The sequence below is a fragment of the Cheilinus undulatus genome, linkage group 18 (genome assembly GCF_018320785.1).
Source record: "Cheilinus undulatus linkage group 18, ASM1832078v1, whole genome shotgun sequence".
NCBI classification, from domain to species: domain Eukaryota; kingdom Metazoa; phylum Chordata; class Actinopteri; order Labriformes; family Labridae; genus Cheilinus; species Cheilinus undulatus.
Genome location: NC_054882.1, coordinates 10495599 through 10519205, shown reverse-complemented (window position 1 = coordinate 10519205; position 23607 = coordinate 10495599). Strand labels below are relative to the sequence as shown.

The 23607-nt window shown below is 40.0% G+C and overlaps 1 protein-coding gene across 3 annotated transcripts in view; it reads left to right on the top strand.

Moving 5' to 3' along the window:
* kcnh5b (potassium voltage-gated channel, subfamily H (eag-related), member 5b) overlaps nucleotides 1-23607 on the top strand; it is a 266042-nt gene that overhangs the window by 15098 nt on the left and 227337 nt on the right. The window contains exon 1 of one of the 3 annotated variants that reach the window (XM_041813395.1): nucleotides 17766-17955. The exons of the other annotated variants lie outside the window; for them this stretch is intronic. Coding sequence (XP_041669329.1) covers nucleotides 17883-17955 — 73 coding nt within the window. The 5' untranslated portion in view covers nucleotides 17766-17882. Of the gene's footprint in view, nucleotides 1-17765; nucleotides 17956-23607 lie in introns of those variants that run through there. 3 annotated transcript variants of the gene reach the window in all.

Below are 23607 nucleotides of genomic sequence, written 5' to 3'. Positions count from 1 at the left end.
CTTAATTTCATCAAATTACAGATGTTTTATTTGACTGGAAGTTGACCTAGGGGTTCATTACACAGTGGCCTGTCATACAGCAATCCTAAATAGAGATTTATTTTCACTTTACAGGGTCTTTAATTTAGAGTTTTGGCTTTTCAAACTAATAAGTTGGACTTTTCATCTCAGATTTTTAGCCTTTAAACTTGTTATTTTGACTTTTTTAAATCTCAAAATCATTTATCATCAGTGTTTATTTTTCCCCTATTATCACTTCCTGTTGAAAATAATGTTGAAATACTTAAGTGTTGACTCTGTTATGCTCTCAGGTTAGCCAAAATTCAGAATCTGGCCCCTGCTGTGATTGAGTTTAACACCCCTGACCTAAAACTTTGGCATACTACCTTTTCTTTGTTCCATCTGACTTTCATGTGTAGTTGTGAATGCAAACAAGCTTTTGATGTCTGGCCATTTCACTAACCTAAACACTCATTTAAGGGCAGAATATCTGATTTTCTGTTGAGTGGATGGAACATTTTGGCACCAGTCTCTCAGACCAAAATAAACTCCCTTGACATACTGCTTCCCTTGACCTCCTCCCCCACCCCTCCATCAGTACTCTGACTGAATGCAGACATCTGCAACCCCAATCTCCAGTCATATTTGCAGCCAAGAGTTCAGCTCTTATTTCTTCAAAACAACCTTTTTTAAAAAATTGGGTTTTGGTTCAAGAACAATTAGGCCTCTGCATGCAGTGCCCCTCAGTAGGCAGGGCTGTCTCTTTTTCCCATATGGTAGCAGGGCCAGTAGATTAAAATAGCTGTTGACATGGAATCTTCTCTCTAAAGCATCAAATAACTGAGTTAAAACTAAACTTTTAAGAAAAGCAAACACTGGGGCCTCAATGATCATAATAACAAAGAGCTTGAATGACAGAAAACGTGACTGAGAAAATTTAAATTGGTGGGTCATTTGATTTGAAAGTTTGAGTCATGTCCCATCTGTTAACATGGAGGAGGCGGAGCTTATAACCTCTACTGCAGCCACTCAGTAGGGGGAGCTCTAAATGTTTTGTTGTTCGTCAACGATTTTGACTAATATTTGTGATATGTTCCCCCTCCTTTTCATCTTTTAATGTTATGTACATGATCATCTAATCATTTCTTGATTGAAATCCCCTTCTTCTCTTGTATGAAAGAAAATGAAAATAATGAGAGCTGATGAAAAACAAACCTAAGTCCAGATTTCATTCCCACCGTGCCATCATGCACCTTTTCTACTGTCCATTTAAACATTACCAGCCGTCCAGTTGACATGGAAACAAAGCCGTTAATAGCCCCGGTGTGGGCGACAAGGTGACTCACTCTCACTCTGCATTTTCCTGAAACTTCTCCTCCTCGTGATCACGGATTTGTTTTGTGTGTTTCTGTTGTGGGTAACCAGACAACCAAAGACGCCTGTTCTTTACATGTCCTATATTCTCCTCGCCTCTTCGGATAGTGAATTTTACTGCTTGATCTTGAACTTTAATCTTTCATTAGACTAATGTATAAGTGTTGGATTCTCCACACTGGCACAGTTACCTCACAATAACCAGGGGAAGGTGACAATAGCTTTAAAAAAAGAAATATTTCATCCTCAGTGTCATAGGTTTGTCACTGAGGCGAAGCAGGGTGGTGACTCACCTTCAGGTCTGTGTAAGCAGAGCAGGTTTCTGTCAGAACTTCACCTACTTTCAGGATGCAGGGAAAAAGTCTGTAAAGGTCAGAAATCAGCCAACAAGTAAGAATGCAGAATAGGTTTCTTTTTAGAGGGATGCATTAGAGTCTGTGGCATAATAAAGGTAAATATTGGAGGTATTTGCATATATTGATCAGTTTGGAGCAGAAAAATACCTTAAGTAAACAAAACAAGTCTTTAACATCCATACAACTTTCAGGCTGTTGCACAAATGAGTAGATTATAAAAACTGCATGCTCAGACTGTCAGGAAAGCTATAGAAAGATATAGGTGACACCATGAGATGAAAATATTGCTGCACTTACAAAGTCTTGACTTTGCTGACAGTATGCATACAGTTGGATGCACACTTTTGGCATACCATAGCTGCTTGGTGCAGTCTAAATATTATGGAGGCACTGGTACTAGTACACACAGTGTTAGCATAAACAGGAGGCAAGTGGGAGTTATTTCCTGTGGGCTTAAAGTGTACAGAGGAGTTCAAATGGGTCTTTTGCATATGATATACAGTAGACTTTCAACAAGTGCAGTGCACTGAGAGAGTAAAAAGAGCAGCAGATCCACTAAAACTAGGTCTGCATTATATGAGAGAAAAATTGTAAAGTGTGCTGACATTTTTCACTATTACAATCATAAGATGGAATGCAATAACAGTTTTTGTCCATCTGCTGTCCTTGTTAACACAGCCTTTACCTGTGTTCACAACATGTGAAAAACACAAGATAATTGCTCCTTAACGAAAGGGTAAGTGCTCGGTGAAATCCTTAATCCCACTCATGCCATGTGTCCTACTGATAAATTACACAGCCTGTTACATTGCCCTTAGACTACATTTCCACAGGTTCACTGGGGTTGGCAAGCAAATATTTTTATTTTGGAAAGGTACCAAAATAGTGATGTGTCGCTCATCAACCAGCCGTGTCTTCTTTGAGTGACACAGGCAAGGTCCATATTTTGTATGTAATCTTTTGTTGCTTGATTAAGGTAAAATGGTACCAAACAAAGAGCTCTTTGGGAGCCAGAATTCCCATCTCAATGTGCCAGGTGAGACAGACATTGGCTGTAGAATGCAAGCGAGCAATCAGGGTTTACTGAGCTAAACTGTACCAAACCAGTCAAACAATCTCAATGCAGAGAGATATCGAGATGATATTCTGCAACCAGTATCCCCTGTCTCCACAGTCTGGGACTGAATTCTATCCTCCAAGACTCGCCCCCCACAGAGTGGGGTTTATCAGAGACTACCTCCAGAATTTGGGAGTTGAGAGGATGGAACAGCATGCCAGTAGTCCTGACCTCAGCTCCACTGAACGTTTGTGGGATCAGCTTTGACTTGCTGTTCATGCCAGCGTGACCAACACAACCACTTACTTGTGACAAATGCTGGTTGAAGAATGGGATGCCATCCCACAGCAATGTGTGACCAGGCTGGGGACCTGTATGAGGAGAAGGTGGCGGCAGGCTATTGTGGCTGTGAATAGTTCTTCCACATGTCAATATATCTTGTTTCTTCAGACTTCAATCATCCAATCCACCAAAACAACACATAAGAGTTGATGGCAGATTTTTCATGGGTGCAACCCCCATAGTCAGCTCTGCTGCTCATCCCACAAAGGCCTGGTCCTTACAAATGCGGCACTATTTAAAATGGAAATGAACATGCTTTCCAATGGTATACTATTAATTTCCCACAAGTATTGTTACAACAAAAATATAATCTACAAAACACATATTACTTTTCTTTTTGTGTGAGGTTTACTGACATGACTAATCCTGTCCTTGGTGGTCTTGTTTGTTTCTGTAGGTCAAATAGAGGCACATACAGGGTGTGAATTGTTGAAAAACTAGAGGGGGGACGTTTAAAAAAAAAAAAAAAGAGAGAAAAAAAAGCATCTTGCAACTAGCCTTTAATCTATAGCCCAGGCATACACTGTGAACCTTCAAACCTATTCTCACCTGGTTTTTGACTTTGCAGTGTGTTGTTTGTGAGGACACAATGGCAGACCTCAGCCCAGTCATTTCACTATATAATAATAATGTGGTTAACCATATAACATTTTATAACATCTTGTATATATTTTTGATATTTGATGGTATATGTCAGCTCCTCCTCCTTGGCCATGCCAGCGGAAGAGATGGAGACAGACAGCTGATCATCCATCCTAACAGTATTTCTCAGTTAGCAGTGAATAGTGCAAACAGCACTGTAGACTTCTGTGTTTTAACGGATAGATTCAGGACTCTAACATGTGCTAACTGCGCTTGGATCAGCTGGTCAGCTGCGTGGATTATCACCGCTCTATTCATTATAAACTCTGAACTTGTCGGAGCCACGTCTATTGGAGCAATGACTGTAAATAAATTGGCTGTTCATTATAAGCTATTGAGAATCCATTTTGCTCACCATTGAAATAAACTATAAATTATAAAATTTAAGTAGCTTGAGATTTTCACCTGATAATTCCAAAAACTCTGGAGTTTTGCATATTGATGGCACACCGAGTTTATCAGAAATGATAATAACACACACAGTTAAATAGCAGATGATTCATACGTTTCAAGTGATTGATCTCTCTCTCCCTCTCTCAATCTGGGCCTATTAGAAGTTATTAAAGTACAATCAGACGAACTCTTATTTCCAGGAAAGCTGGGAACAACAATTAACAAATTTTTCCTTGTTCATGCCAACAATGAGGAGCACCAATGTCTGCTAAGCGCGAAGCAATAAAGCTGGACAAGAAACAACGGAACGATGACTGCATGTCAAAAGCAAAATGCAAACAGGCTTTTGCAACACAAAGGTTCTGGAATTGTCAACAATATTATAGTCTGCATGAGTCAACATGCAGGCCTGTAGCAACTGCATGTATTAAACACATAGAAAAATAACAGCTTTGTACAATAATGCTAATAACATCATTTAAACTTAAACAGCAGATGTGGGACACCCCACACAGCAGCACTATGTCATACAATCACCTCTCAACTGCCAAACATGCATGGTTGTAGAATATAATTCTAATTTCATCACAGACGATCACAGGTGACATAAAGCCGACCCTTACATGTTTACACAGAGAGCTTACACGCCATCACGGAGCATCTTGTCCATTTTCTGAGCCAGTTATTCCTCTGTACGGTTCATAGGAAGTCCGTTAAGTCTCTTCAGATCCATTAAACTGTTGAGATGGTGGTTTTTAAATAAGTCTGATAGATGAAAATCTGCGCTCTTTAGATTGGGTATGATCTTGCTGCTGCAGCTGTTATGGGGTCGAAAATCGGGGTTGTTGTGCATTTTACCAGCTCAATGCTTTACTGGACTTGGTGGTGGTTTTAAAGAGAGTTGGCTCCTGACCTGGTAATTTTGCTTCTCGCTGAGTTTCAGAGGACATTGATGTTCTATCAGTCTGTGATCATAACATGGGTTTGACAGCGGCACCTAGTTAGCACCTTCAGCTGTGGGGTTTGAGCCATCAGGATTCCAACAGACATTCACTGTAAAAATAAATCTAATCAACATCTCGCTACACTTCAGAAGTCCTTCCTCTTTCAGTATTGTCCTTTATGTGCTCGCATGTAGTTAATTTTGGTTGTTTGGACGTGCTGCTGTTTTAGCTAACTTTGTACACAAGCTACCGGTAAGTTTGTGTCAGCTGGCTGTCATTGGCTCGTGAGAGTTGAGTCGGGAGGCAGGGATTGGATGAGGCTGTAAGGGCTGATTGATTGACACGTCTGTCAGCTACTTATTGTGCTTACAAGAGGCAGACTGTACCGAGCGAGGAGAGCTGTAATAACTTACTTTGTATAATTTCACATGCAAAATATGCCCATGCCACTGCGCTGCAATGGGCAAATGTGGGTACGCCAGCGGTGTGTATGCGCGCCCATGGCCCAGCATTCAGTACCTCTAAGGATGAAAATTTATCATCAGAGAGGGGGATATTAGTACCAAAAGGGGGGAAAATGCCCCCTAACCCCCCCCCCCGGCAATTCGCACCCTGGGCACAAGGATTCATTTTAAGTGTATTTCAAAACTTTACTAAATCTCCTTGCAGTCATTTTTAACAGATCTGATCTCACTATGAATTCTAACAGTCAGTCAGAGTTCAGGTCTGTCATTTTGCACTAAGACTTTTACCAGGTACGCTACTATAGTTATTGCAAGTTTAAATAGTTATTACTAATAACCAAGCCCAAAGACTGGCAGTTTGAGTCGAAGTGAACCGACCGCAATTATTTTGCCCTGAGGCCTTCTATGAAGTACACCCAGCCCTGGGAGCAGCCTTCATCCACTGAGAGGAATGAAGCTTTTTTATTGACAAATGCAGGAATTCAGACCTCTGGATGCTCCCCCGACACAGCAGGGCTGGCAACACTTCTAAGAAATGTCTGTATCTGACGAAACCCATTTACCACCAAGTCTCTCTCTTTAGTGCCAGACATTTAAAACTGACTTCCCAGGCTCTGAATGTATTTTTTCCCCGATTGAACTCGTTGACTGAGTTCTCAGCGTGCTGGCAGTTTGACTGAAATTTGGTTTGTGCTTCAAGGTTAGGAAGTTCAGCTAGTGTTGGTGGTCATCACTTTGATATTCAGCCTCCCTCTCTATTTCATGACCAGTGTGAGACGGTCAGCACTGGAGGAAGCTGGACTAATTAATTCTGAGATCAATAAGGGCGGATGCAGCTATGTCTCTCTCCAGATGTGGAGGCGGTGCATTGATCGACTCCAGAGGTTTCGATACCTCCGTCCACTGTCTCTTTCCACTTTCCCTCCACAAATGAGGCGTCAGCATCGCCCCAGTGCTGCCTTTGATCTCCAACATGTGACATTTACTCGTTTTTACTCAGTGAGCTGCTAGAAATAAATAATGCTCAGATTAAACCTGTTGAAGAAACAAGACGTTCTGTGTTGTTTCTCTAATCTACAGCAGTTGCTTTTTGTGCTGACGATGAGGTGATTTGCACGAGTCTCTTTGGACCCTTTGCATCCACAAATAAGTTCATCAGGCTCACCGTCTGGCATGCGGCTCCCTCTGAGGCTGGTGGCCATGAGCGCCTGTTCCACATGAACAATGCCGGCCCGCCTGCTGAATGCTGATTGGATGTAATTGGGGGTTAGTGATGCACAGTAATTAGAGTGATTACAGTCATCAAATCCCCGTGGGGACCCTCCTGTTGTCCTGAGCGGCCAGTCCAAGACACGTGCAGCATTTTTATGGCAAGTTGCAAAAGCTTGGAGGTTAACTCAACTTCTGCTTTGCTGCAGAGTTAATTCACATGGGATCATGAACAAAAACAAACGTTTAATCATAACTGCTGTAGAAAGACAAACAACAGAAAACCATAATTAAACATATAAATCTGCAAAAGTAGAGTCGGCTAAGTTAGTATCCACTAGATGTGTTTCTCTCTTTTTAAAAGTAAACACAGCCTCAGTATTTCCTTAGCAGTACAAATAAGCATTTGAGGATTTTACCCCAGGGTTTATGATCATTTTCTAATTTTGTTCAGGCAGTGAACTTTTACTCTCACACACAGAGTATGGAGGCTTATAAGTTAAACTTTATTATAAGTTTAAAACAAAACTAATTTGCCATTTCAACTGCCTGAAAATCAGGATTCCAAGATGTCTAAAGAAGATTAAAGGCAGCATTATCAAGTGTAATATATAATTATTTTTTCTTGTAATTTTTTTAAGGCCAGTGGATGCTTAAGTTTTCAGCCCATGACCCCCAAAATAACGGCGCCAGAGACAGGGGACCCCCACTGATCCTGGGGGTACTTAGAGGATATGATGCACAAAATACAGATTTCCATTTTTAATGAATTTTTGTACACAGAACAAGGGTTTTATGTTAAATTGAACTCATTTCGATTTTATTTTTTACAACAATATATACATATACCACTTCCAATCATTTCCTATTTCTCCTTGTGTTTTTGGTAAGCATCCTGATACCCCGCTGTAGTGTCTTGCCACCACAATTTGTGAACCATTGTCTTTGGCCTCTTTTGGCTTTGGCTATGTTTAAACACACCTTTAAACACAAAGGTCCAGTCAACTTTTAGACATTCTAACTGGATTCAGGTGTGATTACTATATTGCCAGTACCTGTTACTGCCACAGGTGAGTTTAAATGAGCATCACATGCTTGAAAAAAAAAAAAAAAAAAGATTTACCCACAGTTTTAAAAGGGTGCCAATAATTTTGTCTGGCCCATTTTTTGAGTTTTGTGTAAAATTATGCCAATTTTGTCTTTTTTCTTCAGATTTTTTGTGTTGCTCCAATGCACATAAAGGAAATAAACATGTGTATACCAAAAATATTTGTAATTGCAACAATTTCTGGGAGAAATGGTGTATTTTCTTGAAAAATTCCAGGGGTGCCAATACTTTCATCCATGACTGTATCTATACTTCTGCCTGAGTAATAAATGTGAATACTTTTGACACCTCTGTCCATCTCTACCCATCTTTGCTCTTCTCTGCCTATACCAACATATTTTTTATCAATTCCTTTTTTTATATTGAGGGAGACATGCATTTAAAAAGACACTAGACACTAGAGAGAAGTCTAAAGAAAATCCTGTCATAATTAACGTAGCATGCAGAAGTTGGTAAATTGGTAAATTGACTTGAGCTTGTATGGTGCTTTTCTAGTCATGTGACTACTTTAAGTGCTTTTAGACTGCGTTTCACTCCTTGTCATCCACACCCATTCACTCCTCCTTCACACAATGATGGCAGAGGTCGGTGTGGAGAATTGGCCACCAGTATTAACAAATCCCACTAAAACACAACCATACCATCCAAACCACTTCTCTGACGAAGCAGTAAGAGCAAATCGGGTTGTGCCCAAGGACTGCCAGAGCTGGGGATTGAACCCACAACCTTCAGTTTGCAGGAGAACTGAGCCACAGTAGCGCAGTGCACAGAAACCTAATTTAGTTGATTCAATCTGTGTGACTGGCTTTTTAGTTAAGTTATGCTAAGTCATGCCTGTGAGCTTAATCTACACAGTCCATGTTAGCTCCTGATGTGCACCCCTTCAAAAGTAACCATTTATCAAAAGGATGAAGACTGCAAGTTGTGTGATTGGTCAGCTGGATGGCACAAGGTGACTTCAAGTTGCTGAGCTTTCTACAAGCATTTTATGTGGATTCCAGAGGGAGATAAATGGCTGCAGACAATGATGCACAACTACTTATTAACTACTTGATGGCATCTGAAATGCATTTCTTCATCCATCCATGTCTCTCTCAGAGGAATGCAGAGGATTCCAAAATCCTCTCCATCAACTGATTCAGCAGTCATACTTTCAACTTCCTCTGAGGGCTCCTCTCTTTTCTTCTTAGCAATACCTGCAGCTTAATCAACTGCTGCTCAGTATTTTCAGTTACAGCTCTTGTATAATATGCTTGGTTTTAGTTTCCATGATTTCAAGCAGAAAATGTGGCAGGAGGACCAGAAGTATGCATAAAAATTCCACTGCCAAGAAGCATTGGGCTGAGTGTTGCTGAGCGATGACACAAAAGTATGTAGTACTCACACTGTTTTAGGTCATTGCTGTAGATTCTATGCAGAAGTCTGAACCATCACGGCAAGTTAACAAAGAGTTTACAAGCTTTGTGTCAGCGTTAGAATTTTGATGTCCAGTCTACACGATTACCTCTTTGGAAATACAACTCTTTTGCATTTCTATCTATGGAAGAAAAATCATGTCATCTGCTTCTCTGCAGAATGCATACTTCCTTCAGATGTTCCTTATACAACTGAAAATCCACAAACTTTCCGTCTAATTGCCTCTCAAGACTGTGACAAATGCTCTTTCTTCCCATCATATCAATAAAGCTAACCACTGTGATGAATCGAATCTTCTCCAACAATAGTTTTTCAATCAGTTAACCTCTATACATTAATTCATACACCAAGAGACGGAGAGAGAGAGACATTCACTCAATGTTAGAGAGAGTCTGCAGAGCTGAGCCTGTTACAGCAGATGGCAGCTGTCTGACCTGTGCTGTCACACATGTTTGATACCCCATGATGCAACTGGGCCAATTAGGAGCGTCCCACAGGAACGTTTTGAAACACACATACACACACTGCGCTGTATATCTCCTCTGAGGTGATGTCGACAGCCTTCTTGACACAGTCTGATGGGAATCAGCGGGTGTTAACAGGTGCAGAAATATGATGAGGGATTTGTAAATAGGACTTTAAGACAGTTTAACACAAGAAAAAGTGTCTCTTTAATTTCCTTTTGCCAGATTAAATTTTTCAACACAGACACCTGGTTGTTATGTTAGTATGTCATGAAGGGTTGAAGCTATGAGGCTCCAGTGTATTTTTGCCATTATTAGACAGGACAGCTGAGAGAGATGGGAATGATGGGGAGAAAATGTGGGAAAACTCGTGCACCAAACAGAGTCAGGATCAGGATTCGAGGACTGAAGCATCTATGGATGCCTGTTCTACCAGCCAAGCAAAACCAGCACCCAAATTGTGTAGTTTTCAATCCCAAATGTTTAGACTTATCATATAAACCTGTGCTCTAGCTGTCATTAACTCATCGTCTCTATGGCAATCCCTCTAATTTTTTTTTAAATTCAGCCCCCACAGCAGGTTAAACCTAGGACTTTGAAATTTCTTCATCATATCAATCACTTCAGGCCCTACCAAAAAGCCTCTAGAACCCATCCAGTAAAACCAACAGGAAGTCTGCCATTTTGATGTTTTTCCTGATAATTCTTGCATTTTTGAACAATCACACTGGTGCCATTTGAATGTGCTCCTCCCAGTAATTTTATCAGTCAACTTCATCTTAGGCTGATGGTAAGAAGACATGCCATTGATCAAAAGTTCTTGAGGGATTTTTCGTTACTCTAAGGGCAGGGCCATAATAGGGGCCCACAGTTGGTCTACATTTTTGCACCTGACAAAGGCTGACAAAGGTGTTGTTTCTCCTGTTTACATGGCCCTGTATTTTTAAGATTTCTCATGCAAGACCACAGTCTCTGACTGGACATGCCTACATGCTACCATAAAGTCCCCTGATGACAACAGGAAGTGACACAATGATGCCCTTTGTGAAGTCCTCTTACTCTGTTAATCCGATCAAACTCACATTCGGAAACAAAGTAGTGTCACAACATCCGTCCATAACAATGAAATGTTTCATTAAAGAACGCCACCATTTCAATAACTCGCCATTTTGACAGGAAGTTGCCATAAGTCTCATATGAATTATCAGATTAGTTTCAAATTTCACATGTATGATAAGGGTCTTCCCCTCTCTACATTCAAATCTTCATTTCATTGTTTTTGTGTAACGCCAGTGACTGGATGAAGCCAGTAACAACAGTGACATTAAATGTCCAATCTCTTCTGAATTTAACATATTAAATATCAATCAGGGCCTGGTCACTTGTGCATAGCATCTCTCTTTGTCATACTGCCACCTACTGTCAACAAGCACTACCCCCTCATATATAAAGTGCAACAAGTTCAATATTTCAGATCTGATGACAGTCTGGTGAGGATTGTACTTAGTCTCTCTGCTGTGCTGCAGCACACTGCATGGTTTACCAACACCCAGCAGTGGTTTCACTGGCTTCACTGTTTTCACTGTTTTTATATATATATATATATATATATATATATATATATATATATATATATATATATATATATATATATATATATATTTTAATAAATCCCTCAGATACCCAAACCCCAGCAATGAATTGCTAATTGTTTGCAGTCTTCTACAGCAGGTGAGACCTACTCTGAGTAAAGCTCCTTATTGTGGCACTGTTAGACTTTGTCTAGGCTGAGCACTTCAATTCCCTTTTCTGCGTGTCAGTTGGAAAGTTGAAGAGAGATGTAACCTGAAAAGTGTCCACAGAACAAGCCCTTGGACAAGTGAAACCTACTCTCTGTAGAGATTAGCTTCTGATATGTTTTGGCTATACTCTGACTTAGTTTCATTCCATGAGCATCAGCTAGAGAGGCCAGTTGGCAAGGGTCATGCCCTCTATTTCTTGCGAGTGTGAAATCAATGTGGGGTGAGATTTCAAGTAGAATCCAAGTTAAAAGCTGTTGGAATCTGTAAGGACCAACAGAACAAGTTTTTGGCTGAGCACTTCAGTTCCATTCTCTGTCCATCAGCAAGAGAGGTCGGTTGATGTGCATTAAACCCTCTAAAACCTCCTAGTATGGGGTGGTATTTCTACTAAAATCTAAGATGAGGAGATTTAGAACCTGGACTCAACAGCAGAACAAGCTCTGGTCTTGAACATGGGAAGTTGTCAGTTGTCCATGGCATGCAAAACCTACTCTGACTGGCGATCAGTTTTGGCTTGGGGTCAGGCTTTGTTTGGGTTGAGCATTTCAGGTATCAAGGTCCATGAACAGAAAAAGTCTGTTTGCATGGGCAACACCTCTAATGCTTGCCACACATGGGAAGTTTGCTGTCATCTTGGGCAAGGGAACGCTGCTTTGAGTGTCTGTTGTTTTCAGTGAAACCAGTGTGGTGGGATATCCACTGGCATCCAAGTTGAAAGCAGTTTGGACTTCCCATTAATTCTGAGAAGGCAGTTGGGATCTGAAGGTGTTGGTAAAACAAGCTCTGGCGTTGATTAACTTTGCAGCTGTCTTGGGCAACTGAAACGTACTCTGACTGATATATTAACGACTAGACTCGGATGCTACCGCACTTATAGTAAAAGGGTTTTTGGTTGCTGTAGCTCTTCTGTCCATTCTGGCAAACTAATACTCTTATAGGTACAATATGTATAATTACCCATGCTGATGAAATCGGCAGGGGGTTATGTAAAGAGTTCTGTATCTTTGTTTGTTTGTTTGTATGTGTACAAGATAACTCGAGAACGGAAAGTCAGGTCTTCACCAAACTTTCAGGGAATATTGGGATATTGACAGGGGAGAATCAACTAGATTTTGGTGATGATCTGCGCACTGGTTCGTTTTTTCTTGGACTTCGAATTTTGAACACCATAGTAATCAATGGGAGTGTGAGTTTCTCGGTGGCGCTGCTTAGGCGTGGGTCTGCTGCCTCAGACGGCCATTCTAGTTTTAACAATAAAAAGTCTACATTAGTTGAAAATGATTACTCTTGTCTTTATATTTTTAATTGAGTACTCGCATTACCTTGAATATATCTAACAGTTTTCAAAGCCGGAAAAGTCCTCATTATTTTTTTGCAACAGGATATGTCTTTTAATCTCAACCTTGACAGAGCCACCATAAAAGACACAAAAGGTTAAAATTTGCTGAAGAAATGTTGAATGTTATGTCAAAGATGGCTGCATATTGATCCGCTATCAGAAGTCTGCCATTCTGTTGCTGTGTCATTCATGTTTTAAAGGCTTATTTTTGATTGGCCATGATTATCAATTATCCTCTGCTGTAGACTGCTTATTCTGGCATCCATGCTCCCACCATAAAGGGATATTTCAGTATTTTTGAAATTGGGCCATCTGAGGTATGTAGCAGTAGAAGTGGTATTGGCGTCCAGTGATTTTAGTGAGTATTACTCCTTTAAGAAGGACTTGCTGGTTGTGCCGACTAGGAGGCTAAGCTATACAGTGTAACAGATGGGTACAGCTTCTCTGCAGAATTTATCAAATATTTGGTAAAAATGGGCCACTGTTTAACAAAAGTACCATTCTAAAGTGAGCATAATGAAGTCTACCTAACCTACTGAACAGTTAACTGCCATTATTGTTTTATTGATGAATTTCACATATTGAAGGAGAAAAGCTGTTAAAATGGCCTTCCTTGTTGACTCTGTGGGCAATCCCACAGTCCCAAAGACTGTGCATCTTCTTTTAATTTTCTTCAATCAGCATGTCCTCTGCTCCTCATCGTACTGTAAATTAAACAGTACAGTTAATAAAATGTGGTGATGCCCTGCACGGAGCTGTGGCTGTCTGTCGCCACGGTTTGGGCCTTCGGCTCTCAGGGGCCCCATTAACCCTTCATGCAGACTAATGAGCATTCCTCAGGGACTCCTGCTTAGAAAGAGGGACTGGTTTCTTTCCTTCATAGTAAGAAAACACACTCTTATTTTGTTCAGTGCCACTTCATTTAAGTGTTATTTGCATAGAACCACCCCACTGTATTTTTGCTTATGTAGCAATAAATTTTTTAAGCATAAGCTCAGAAGTGTAATGATGTCTGACTTTCTTTGGTAGAGAGAGATCGGTGCCATGTTAATGAATGAGGACTAAGCGGATCATGAGTCAGGACAAAGCTGATGGTCTGATGATGGTTTGCTTTTGCAGTTCATTAAAATGCATTAATTTTAATTAGGTCTGTTTTATAACCACCTAAAACTCCTCAAAGGAGCTCTGATTGAGTTTTCTTTTAAAGAGGTATTATTCAGAACACGGTTACACAAAAGTTGATATTAAGCAGTGCTTCTATAACCTCTATTAACATTTAAAATGTACAGAAAGCCCTCTTACAAAGATGGACTGGGACATAATTTCACATTATGTGTAGGCCAAGGAAAATCACTGAAAGAGAACTGTTTGCTGTGGTATGAAATATGAAAGACAACATTATGATCCTGCTATTAAACAGGCAGTCACTGCAGTGAGTGAAGTCATAATTGTGTAGAAGTGTTGGTTATGCATGGGAGAAACAAAAGCAGGAGAAAGTAACAGAATAGAATTAGCCTACTTCAGACAAATGTCAGTAACTCTGCCTTATTAAGTAATTCACCTCTAGTGCACCCACAAACTGAGAAAGTTATGATGAGCAGAATGTAGGAGGCGTTTTTTCTGTACACAGGCAGTGATCTCAAAGCACGACGCATTAATGACAATGCATACTGAAATCAATGAAATTAGTTCAAAGGTTATTAATTCATAGTAGCATGAATCTGAATATGAGGGTGAACAAGCTTTATGCTATTAAGGAGGAGGCTGGGGTGGAGGAGGTTAAGCTTTGTCAGCAGTAGCGGTGGTGTGGTGCATCACCATTAATACAAGCAAGGATTAGGGAGAAGCACGCCATCTTCAAGTACACCACTGTGTTGAGCGAAAGAGCTGTGATTGGCTGTGGGAGCTGGGTGGAAATAATTGTGATCAGCTGGCCGTCATCTGTAAAGAACATATTCTAAATTAGACACTGCAGATGAAAATGCTTAGTTTTAGAGGTGGAAACGTAAAGGCTGTTGTACTAAAGTAAAAGGGCAATTACTGGTTAAAATATACTTAAATAGAAGTCAAAGTAATGGTCTGTAAAGCCACTCAAGTAATAGTTAGAAATATTGAACGTTTGCTTGAAGTACTGATAACTGAGTAGCTAGAACAACATGGGAATGGTGATCTCCAACCAGGCTGTTCAGGTAAAGTCACACCTTTAAAATAAAGTGAAATGCAACAGCTGTTTCAGGATGTGATGTGGACTTGTTTTCTTGCTACATGCCATGTGGGTAGCCAAAGACAAACAACTGAACACTTTCATGTTTCTGACAGAAAGCTAGAACTGAAGATTTTGACTTGTAGTGGGATTTTTCTTAGTACTTTTTAAAATGTTATGAAGTACAATATTCCCCCTAAAATATACCTTAGTATGAGTAAAATTACTGATTTAGAAATGACTGAAATAAGTACAAGTACACAAAAAAGCTAATTACAGGCTTTACACTTCATAAATGATTTGCAAGCATCTGATAATGACATTTCACGATTTTAAAAACTTCAGATTGTGCACCACAAAGAATGAGTTTATCAGCTGGAGTCTTTCTTTAGTGTTAGCACCCTAGACCAATGCCAAAGGTTTGTATAGAAAAGTAATCCAGTGATTAAGATAAGTATTTAGAATATATTTAATGTGTGCAGAGCATGTCAAATAGCATCAAAATACTTTGTAAATCCTAAAAAAAATCCTTAGGAAGGACCTCAGAGTTCAAGATCCTCAAGAAAACACCACCTTGTCTTCATACCAAACATATTACAGCTATGTAGATCTATATAGAAATAGTAAATCAATAAAATGTTGGATTTCTGTGTGGTAAAATGACCTTAGTGAATAAAGAAATCATGATCATGCTCCTGTAGTGAACTTTTATTTTTTTGTATTCTTAAGTTGCACCTTGCCTCAAGAAATATTTGAGTATTGAGTTACATTGTTAATCGAACTGAAAATAAACACTGTAAAATATATTTTCTACTCAAGCTGTGATTTCTTTTAGCAAAGTGGAGAATGGCCTCCTGTTGCTCAAAACCACCCACAGGTAGAGGATAAACAGGTGCAGCTTAATAAATTAGAAAGTTGATCTATTTCAGTGATTCACTTCAAAAAATGACACTCATATACTCTAAAGATTAATGACACACAGACTGATATAAAGTGTTCATTTCTTTTAATTTTGATGATGGCTAATGAAAAACCAAATTCAGTGTCTCTGAAAATGAGATTATTGTGAAAAAGTTCAATGTTTGAGACTCATGATGTCTCCTAATCAGCTAGTTAACTCCAAACACATGCAAAGGTTCCCTGAGCCTTTAAACGGTCTCAGTCTGAATTAGTAGCTACACAGTCATGGGGAAGACTGCTGACTCTACAGATGTCCAGAAGACGATCACTGACTCCCTGCACATGGAGGGTAAGACACAAAAGGTCACTGCTAGAGAAGCTGGCTGTTCAGAGTGCTGTATCCAAGCATATTCATAGAAAGTTGCGATAACCACAGCCTTGAGAGGATTGGGAAATAAAGCCCATTCAAGAATTTGGGGGAGCTTCACAAGAAGTGGACTGCTGGTGGAGTCGGTACTTCAAGAGCCACTGCACACAGACCAGACCACATCCAGGACTACAACTGTCGCGTTCCTTGTGCCAAGTCACTCTTGCACCAAAGACAACATCAGAGGCGTCCTACCTGGGCTGTGGAGAGAAAGGACTGGGCTGTTGCTCGGTGGTTCAAAGTCCTCTTCAGATGAGAGAAAATTTTGCATTTCTTTTGGAAGTCAAGGTCCCAGGAGGAAGAGAAGAGAAGCACAGAATCCAAGTCACTTGAGGTCAAGTGTGAAGTTTCTACAGTCAGTGGTGGTTTGGGGAGCCATGTCATCTGCTGGTGTTGTTCCACTGTGTTTTATCAGGTCAAAGGTCACACAGCTGTCTACCAGGAAGTTTTAGAGCACTTCATGCTTCCCTCTGCTGACCTGGGGATGCTGATTTAAGTTTCTGGCAGGACTTGGCACCTGCCTACACCGCCTAAAGTAAAAGTTTCAGGACCATGGTGTCCCTGTGCTTGACTGGCCTGCAAACTGGTCTGACCTAAACCCCATTCAAGAATCTATGAGGTATTGGAAAGAGGAAGATGTGAGACACCAGACCCAACAACGCAGAAGAGATGAAGGCAACTACCAGAGCAACCTGGGCCTCATGACACCTCAGCAGTGCCACGGACTGATCGCCCCCATGCCATGCTGCATAGCTGCAGTAATTCATGCAAAAGGAGCCCGACCACATAGTTCTGTACATCTTTATACTTTTCAGAAGTCCAGCGTTTCTGTGTTAAAATCTTTTTTTTTAAAGTTGTTTTTTATTAATGTTCTAATTTTCTGAGATACTGAATTTTGAGTTTTCCTTTGCTGCAAGCCAGAATAATCAAAATGAAAAGAAATAAACACTTAAAATACACCAGTCTGTGTGTAATGAATCTATATATTGTTCTACTTTTTAAATCGCTTTTTTGATAATATTCTAATTTATTGATAAGAAGGATAGATGTTTGAAAAAGCTCTCTTCTTTGGCGTTCATACTGATCAGATCCAAACAGTCTTTAAAAGTAAATGTAATATGTATGAATTGTCTGATATTGAGAAAACTAAAGGATGGCTCTTATTCCACGGCTCATTACGCAAACAGACACATTATACAGCACATAATTATTTGGAGGACCGAGCCCCCAGCAGCAGACACGCATGCGTCCTGGCGCTCCGGTCTGGCAGCGGGGATGCAGCGCTTCCGCCGTGGCTCAGTGCGCCCCGAGCAGCCAGAGCGCACGGTTACAATGAGCTTCTCCATCGGCCCGACTGAGAGCCAGCGTCAGAACCGAGCACAGAGCAGCGGACACACCGACACCGACCCGGACCGACACCAGCTCCGCCCGCCCGCAGCAGGATGCCCGGGGGAAAGAGAGGGCTTGTGGCACCGCAGAACACTTTCCTGGAGAACATCGTCCGGCGTTCAAGCGGTGAGTCCGCGCGCTGGAGAGAGGCTTGTTTGGGTTTTTTTTTTTTTTTTTTTGCTTCACGAGGCGGCTCGGACCTGGACTGATGGAATACAATGGGTTTACATGGGTGCTGCCACGGAGGTTTGGTGGAGGATAGGACCACTAAATCCCACTTTGCACGCGCTTTTCATGCACAATGATGGAGTTTACCCAGTTTCAATGACTGGATCAGTGTTTCTGGTGAATAAGTTGTGTTTAACTGGTCTAACTTTAGAATACTTGAGGTTTTCACTTGGGGAACGTGTGTTTTAGTTTTAGGTGATAATCTTGTATTTTGATCTCATTTTAGTACGTTTACGCACCGCCTTATTCTGTTTTATTTAGTCCAGTCTGACTTTGGGGGATTAAATGACGTCACTGCTATGATCAGAGTTTTTCTTTAAGATGAGAAAATCAGAATTGACTGAAATGATGACCTTATTTTGGTGATGAACTCGCCTGTTTGTGGTTTAAACACTGACAGCTGCGCAGCCAATAAAGCTGGAGCCTCTGATCATTCTGGCTGAACTATCCGCCTCTTCTACTGCCATTACTCTTAATAACCTGCCTCCATGATGAGGGGGTCATTATTGGAATTAATAACCCGCATTAAAGAGCTGCGTTTTCTGTAAACAAAGTGGCAGACTGTGAAGGAATTGACTGATTTCCTGATGTAAATCTGAAATAAGTGCTCACTTATTCATCTATTTAATGCGTTCAGTATAACGCAGATGCATTATTGGTATTTGGTTTGATCGGGTCCATCTGCGCCGTAAACTGCGCCAGACTTGGCACCACGCGCTCTTTCCTCTGATTAGATTGATTGCTTTCCGCTGTCTTCCCAGAAAACTCCGCAGAGTAATTGGCCGGAATGAAAGTCACGCAGGGTTGTTGGATGGAGGGTGCAGCAGTCAGGGTGGGTGCTCAGAGATAAAGTCAAGAAAAAAAAAAGAGAGATGGTTCTAGAAACGTGTCCGTGTATGTGTCACCGCGGTGCTTGCGCCTCTGGGACTGGCACGAGACTGCTGCACGGATCTCTCGGGGCGTTTCAGCGCTAATTGGTGAGCCACTAGTCGGAGTTATTGTGTTTCTCTCTGCCTGAGAAGCCACACAAGCAATAAGTGAGGAGATCACGATGTCCAGATTGTTCTGGGACTTTTAGATCACATGCTGAAGTCTCAAACTCTTTCTGTAAACACGGAGGAGGTCTTTATGGTTAGGCGTTTGTTTGGCCTGTAAATCAATACTAACAGCATGGGCTGCACTTTAGGGCTGGGCCTTATGGACCAAACAATCATAACTTTTTAGCTGACTGGTGATCCACTCTTTATTTTTTCTCCACAGAAATAAAAACACAGTCAGCTTTGAGTTGAAGCCTCATGGGCCAAAGCCAGATGTCACACACTTTTATTGCACAGTCCACATGTAAATGAAATAAATGACATAAAACTAAACATGTTTGTGGAAAAAGTGACTTGAATAGAATGATATAGATCAAACTATCACCCCCATTTAGCCTTAACATGTCACATGCATGATCAATAAGCATCCTTTAACTGAGCGTCAGGCCTGGCATCTTTTTCAGAATCATTATTAACAAAATCGATATAAGCAATACTGTCTTCTTCTATATTTCAGTTCAAAATATCACCATATTTGATATAATACCCCTGTAAATATCTTTCTTTCTGTCATTTTATTGACAAACCTGGAGGTATTTTAATGGAAAAGACAAAACAGCATATACAAGTCAATACAGTCAGCAAAATGAGTAAAAACAGAGAGGAAGGAAATAATAAAATGATTGCCTGATGCTGAGGGATTAAGCTCATATGAGGGCATCTTTTACATTTAGATTACATTTCAGGGTACCTCAAAGAGAGAAAAAGACTCAAAGTGAGAAATATGCATGCAAAATTAGGTTTAAGAGTAGTTTTAGCTTGAAAAGTTGCTGGTGTGGCTGTTACATTCTAAAAAATCAGAATTGGTGAACAATGTGTAAGAAATTACCTACATTTTTTTTTGTTTTTAATCAGCGAGTAAAGTACTTTGGTAGAGTAAAACTTGACATAATTTCAGTGCTGATATACTAAAAGCATGGCTGTATGAACTCATTTCTGTGGCTCTGTCAGAGAAGGCCATGAAACGAGCTGTGGCCCCCTTTCCCCCCTTGTTTACTTATTTAAACACAAATGAATCAGTGAGAAGGTATTACAGTGTTAGAGGGTCATTTAGCAGACTCTGGATACTGAACATGCGAAGAAGAGTTGGTGAACAGTCAGCAATAATGACAGCAGAACACAAAAACAAACCACACACAGATATCACATACACTCACAGCCACTTTATTAGGTACAGCTTGCCAGTGCTGAGTGGAAGCCTCTTTTACCTTCAGAACTGCCTTCGTTCTTTGTGACAGGGTTTGAACAAGGTGTTGGAAACATTTCTCAGAGATTTTGGTCCATATTGACATGATAGCATCGCACAGTTGCAGCAGATTTGTCAGCTGCACATCCATGATGTGAATCTCCCGTTCCAACACATCCCAAAGGTGCTCTATTGGATTGAGATCTGGAGTTCAGTGAACTCACTGGTCCACTGCACTCACATGATGGTGAGCTTCAAAGTTTGACGTGTTGCGTGTTCAGAGATGGTATTCTGCATACCTTTGCTGTAACGTGTTGTTATTTGAGTTACTATTGCCTTTCTATCATCTCTAACCAGCCCGCCCATTCTTCTCTGACCTCTGACATCAACAAGGCATTTCTGTCCACACGACTGCCACTCACAGGATATTTTCCCTTTTTCAGACCATTCTCTGTTAACCCTAGAGGTGGTGGTGCATAAAAATCCCAGTAGATCAGCAGTTTTTAAAATACTCAGACCATCCAGACTGGCACCAACAAGCACAACATGTTCAAAATCACTTAAATTCCCTTTCTTCCCTGTTCTGATGCTCGGTTTGAACCTCAGCACCATGTACATGCCTAAATGCACTGAGTTGCTGCGATGTGATTGGCTTATTGGCTATTTGTGTTAACAAGCCATTGAATGGGTGTACCTAATAAGGTGTCTGGTGAGTGTACAACACTCAGTGCAGCCAACAGTGGTGAGTATAAGCCAAAATAAAAAATCTTCGATGGACAAGAGATAGATGCTAATATAGTAATAAAAGAAAAAAAAACACTAGGTGAACTTGTAAAACATCGTATAGGCATGATAAATAAGTGATAGGGGAAAAAACTGAAAACTGATCATTTTATTTGACATTTTGCACTAAAAATAATAACTGAAGACCAGATGGGCCTAAGAAAAAATATGAGGCCTTTAGGATTTAAATGTTGGCTGCAGAAGCAGCAAAAATACAAATGAATTGTTGGCAGTAATTATGGCTTAATGGGAGCCTTAATGGAATGGAATTGTTCTTTTCTCATACTGGTGCATTTAAGTCTCATTTTGTAATTTTAAGATGGCGCTCAGACACTGAAGCCATTAGAATCCAAACACTGATGCAGGCACTAAAGTTGTATCAGAGCAAAAAGGAGGTTTATCTGAATGGAAATTGGACATACCAAATTTAAAGACTGAAGATCGAAAATCTATAAATGATGGAGCCAGATCAATATTGCATCAATGTTGCAGCTGCACACTCTCTTGCTTTGTGATGAGCCACAAAACTTTGACTTCTGGCACCAGTAAAGCATATAACAGATGAAGCATATTAGATCTAGTGCTACACAATTAATCTAATTGCAATCACAATCATGATGTCAGACTGTGCAATGACATAATCACATAAATTATATTTTTATTAAACAGCACTTACAAGTTTACAAAAAGTATATTAATTTTCAACAAAGGAAAAACTTTTATTTTGAAAATATTCAGTATTTTGAAAGCAGTTTGTTTTTTTCATGCCACTTTATATAGAATTATACTCTTCAAAAATATTGTTATTCTCTGCATTTTCCCTGATAACCAGGGTCGTAGACTAATGAACCATTTCTGAATTATATAGTAATTTCAATGGCAAATCATTATATTGTCCAGTAAAATCACAATGGTGCATAATTGCCAAATTATGCAGCACTAATTAAATCTAACAGTTGCCCTTATAAGCTCCAAAAAATGTTTGTTAACAAGCTACACAACAGAAATCAATGAATCAATAGTCTTGTCACTGCATTGAGACAATAATTTCCGTCAAACCAGCTGGGAGAGATAATTCTGTTTTAGAAATTGATGTTTAAACCACTAGAAATAATGACAATGAAATGGTGTTGCAGCTCAAAAAGTGACCCTTCAAAGTGGCGACCAGTCATGTGACCATGGCTGTTTGTATGACTGTAGTTTTTCATTAAATATATTGACATATTGATTAATTATTGACATAATTACCAAATACTGAACAAAGGCTTATTTGTGAGGACTCCTGTGATTTGGAACGACTTCATCTATGAACGCAGACATCTTAGAGTCACCTGTTAACATGCTCACTAATTAAACCAACAGACAAGGGGCGTTAAATCCGTATGTGAATGAAAGTGTTGGAGAAACAGTGCAGATGGTGTCTTCATCAGTGTGAGCTGATCAGGTTTTACTAATGATTATCCATATCAATATGGGAGTTTTAATCACAGAATTACCATTATAGTAGCTTCCTCGAGAGTTAACATGTTTGTAGTTTACATCAGGTATAAATACAGCTTTAGCTCTCTGCTTTGCCCTCTAGTGGGGTTCTCCATTGGGATGGGACCGATCCGATCCAATATCGGTATCGGGTCCGATCCAAATCCATTCTACATTTTGTGGTAGACCATAAACACACCGCAGTCTAACATGAGACAGTCTGTGTGTAACTGAGCTAGTATTAGTTAGGATGTTCTTAGCGGTATAATTATCTAGTAGATTAAACGTAAATCCACATTTACAATAGTCAAAACTAGTCTATAGACAGGGATTTCAAGCACGTGTTCATAAAAAATGATAGGTAATTAGTTTAACCAACTAGTAAATCAATGTTTAGTAGTTCAAATAAATTTGTTTGGAATACATTTAAATTCAATTCATTTTTGTATTTTTTTTTTTTTTTGCTTTTTAATAAGAGGAGCTGGTTGGTTTACTACAGCTTCATGTAACCTCACACATTATACCAACAACAATAATAATTGTTGAAAAAAAAAATATCGGAATCAGTATCGGTATCAGCACATATTTATTGGAATCGGATCGGAACTGAAAAAAAAGTGGATTGGTGCATCCCTAGTTCTCCACATGTGTTGCGCATAGGCAAGTATGTTTACAAGAAGGCTCATAACTCATAACATACAGGAATGAAAGGTAAAACAGCAAGTGTATGTATGGTTTTAGTCTACATGCCTAAATGCATTGGTTTCTGCCATGGGACTGGCTTATTAGATATTTGCCTCATACAGGCAGTTGAGCAGGTGTACTTAATGAAGTGGTTGGTGTGTATATATTGAAATAATAGCCCTGTAACCGCTGATTTGATCTTTGAATTATTGATGTCAAACAACAATCCTGCTTAGGCCTGAATCTTATTTTAAATCCCTCAAATTTCTGACAGTAATTGTGTTTGGTTGTTTTTCTGCTTGCTTTTAGTCCAGACCTATG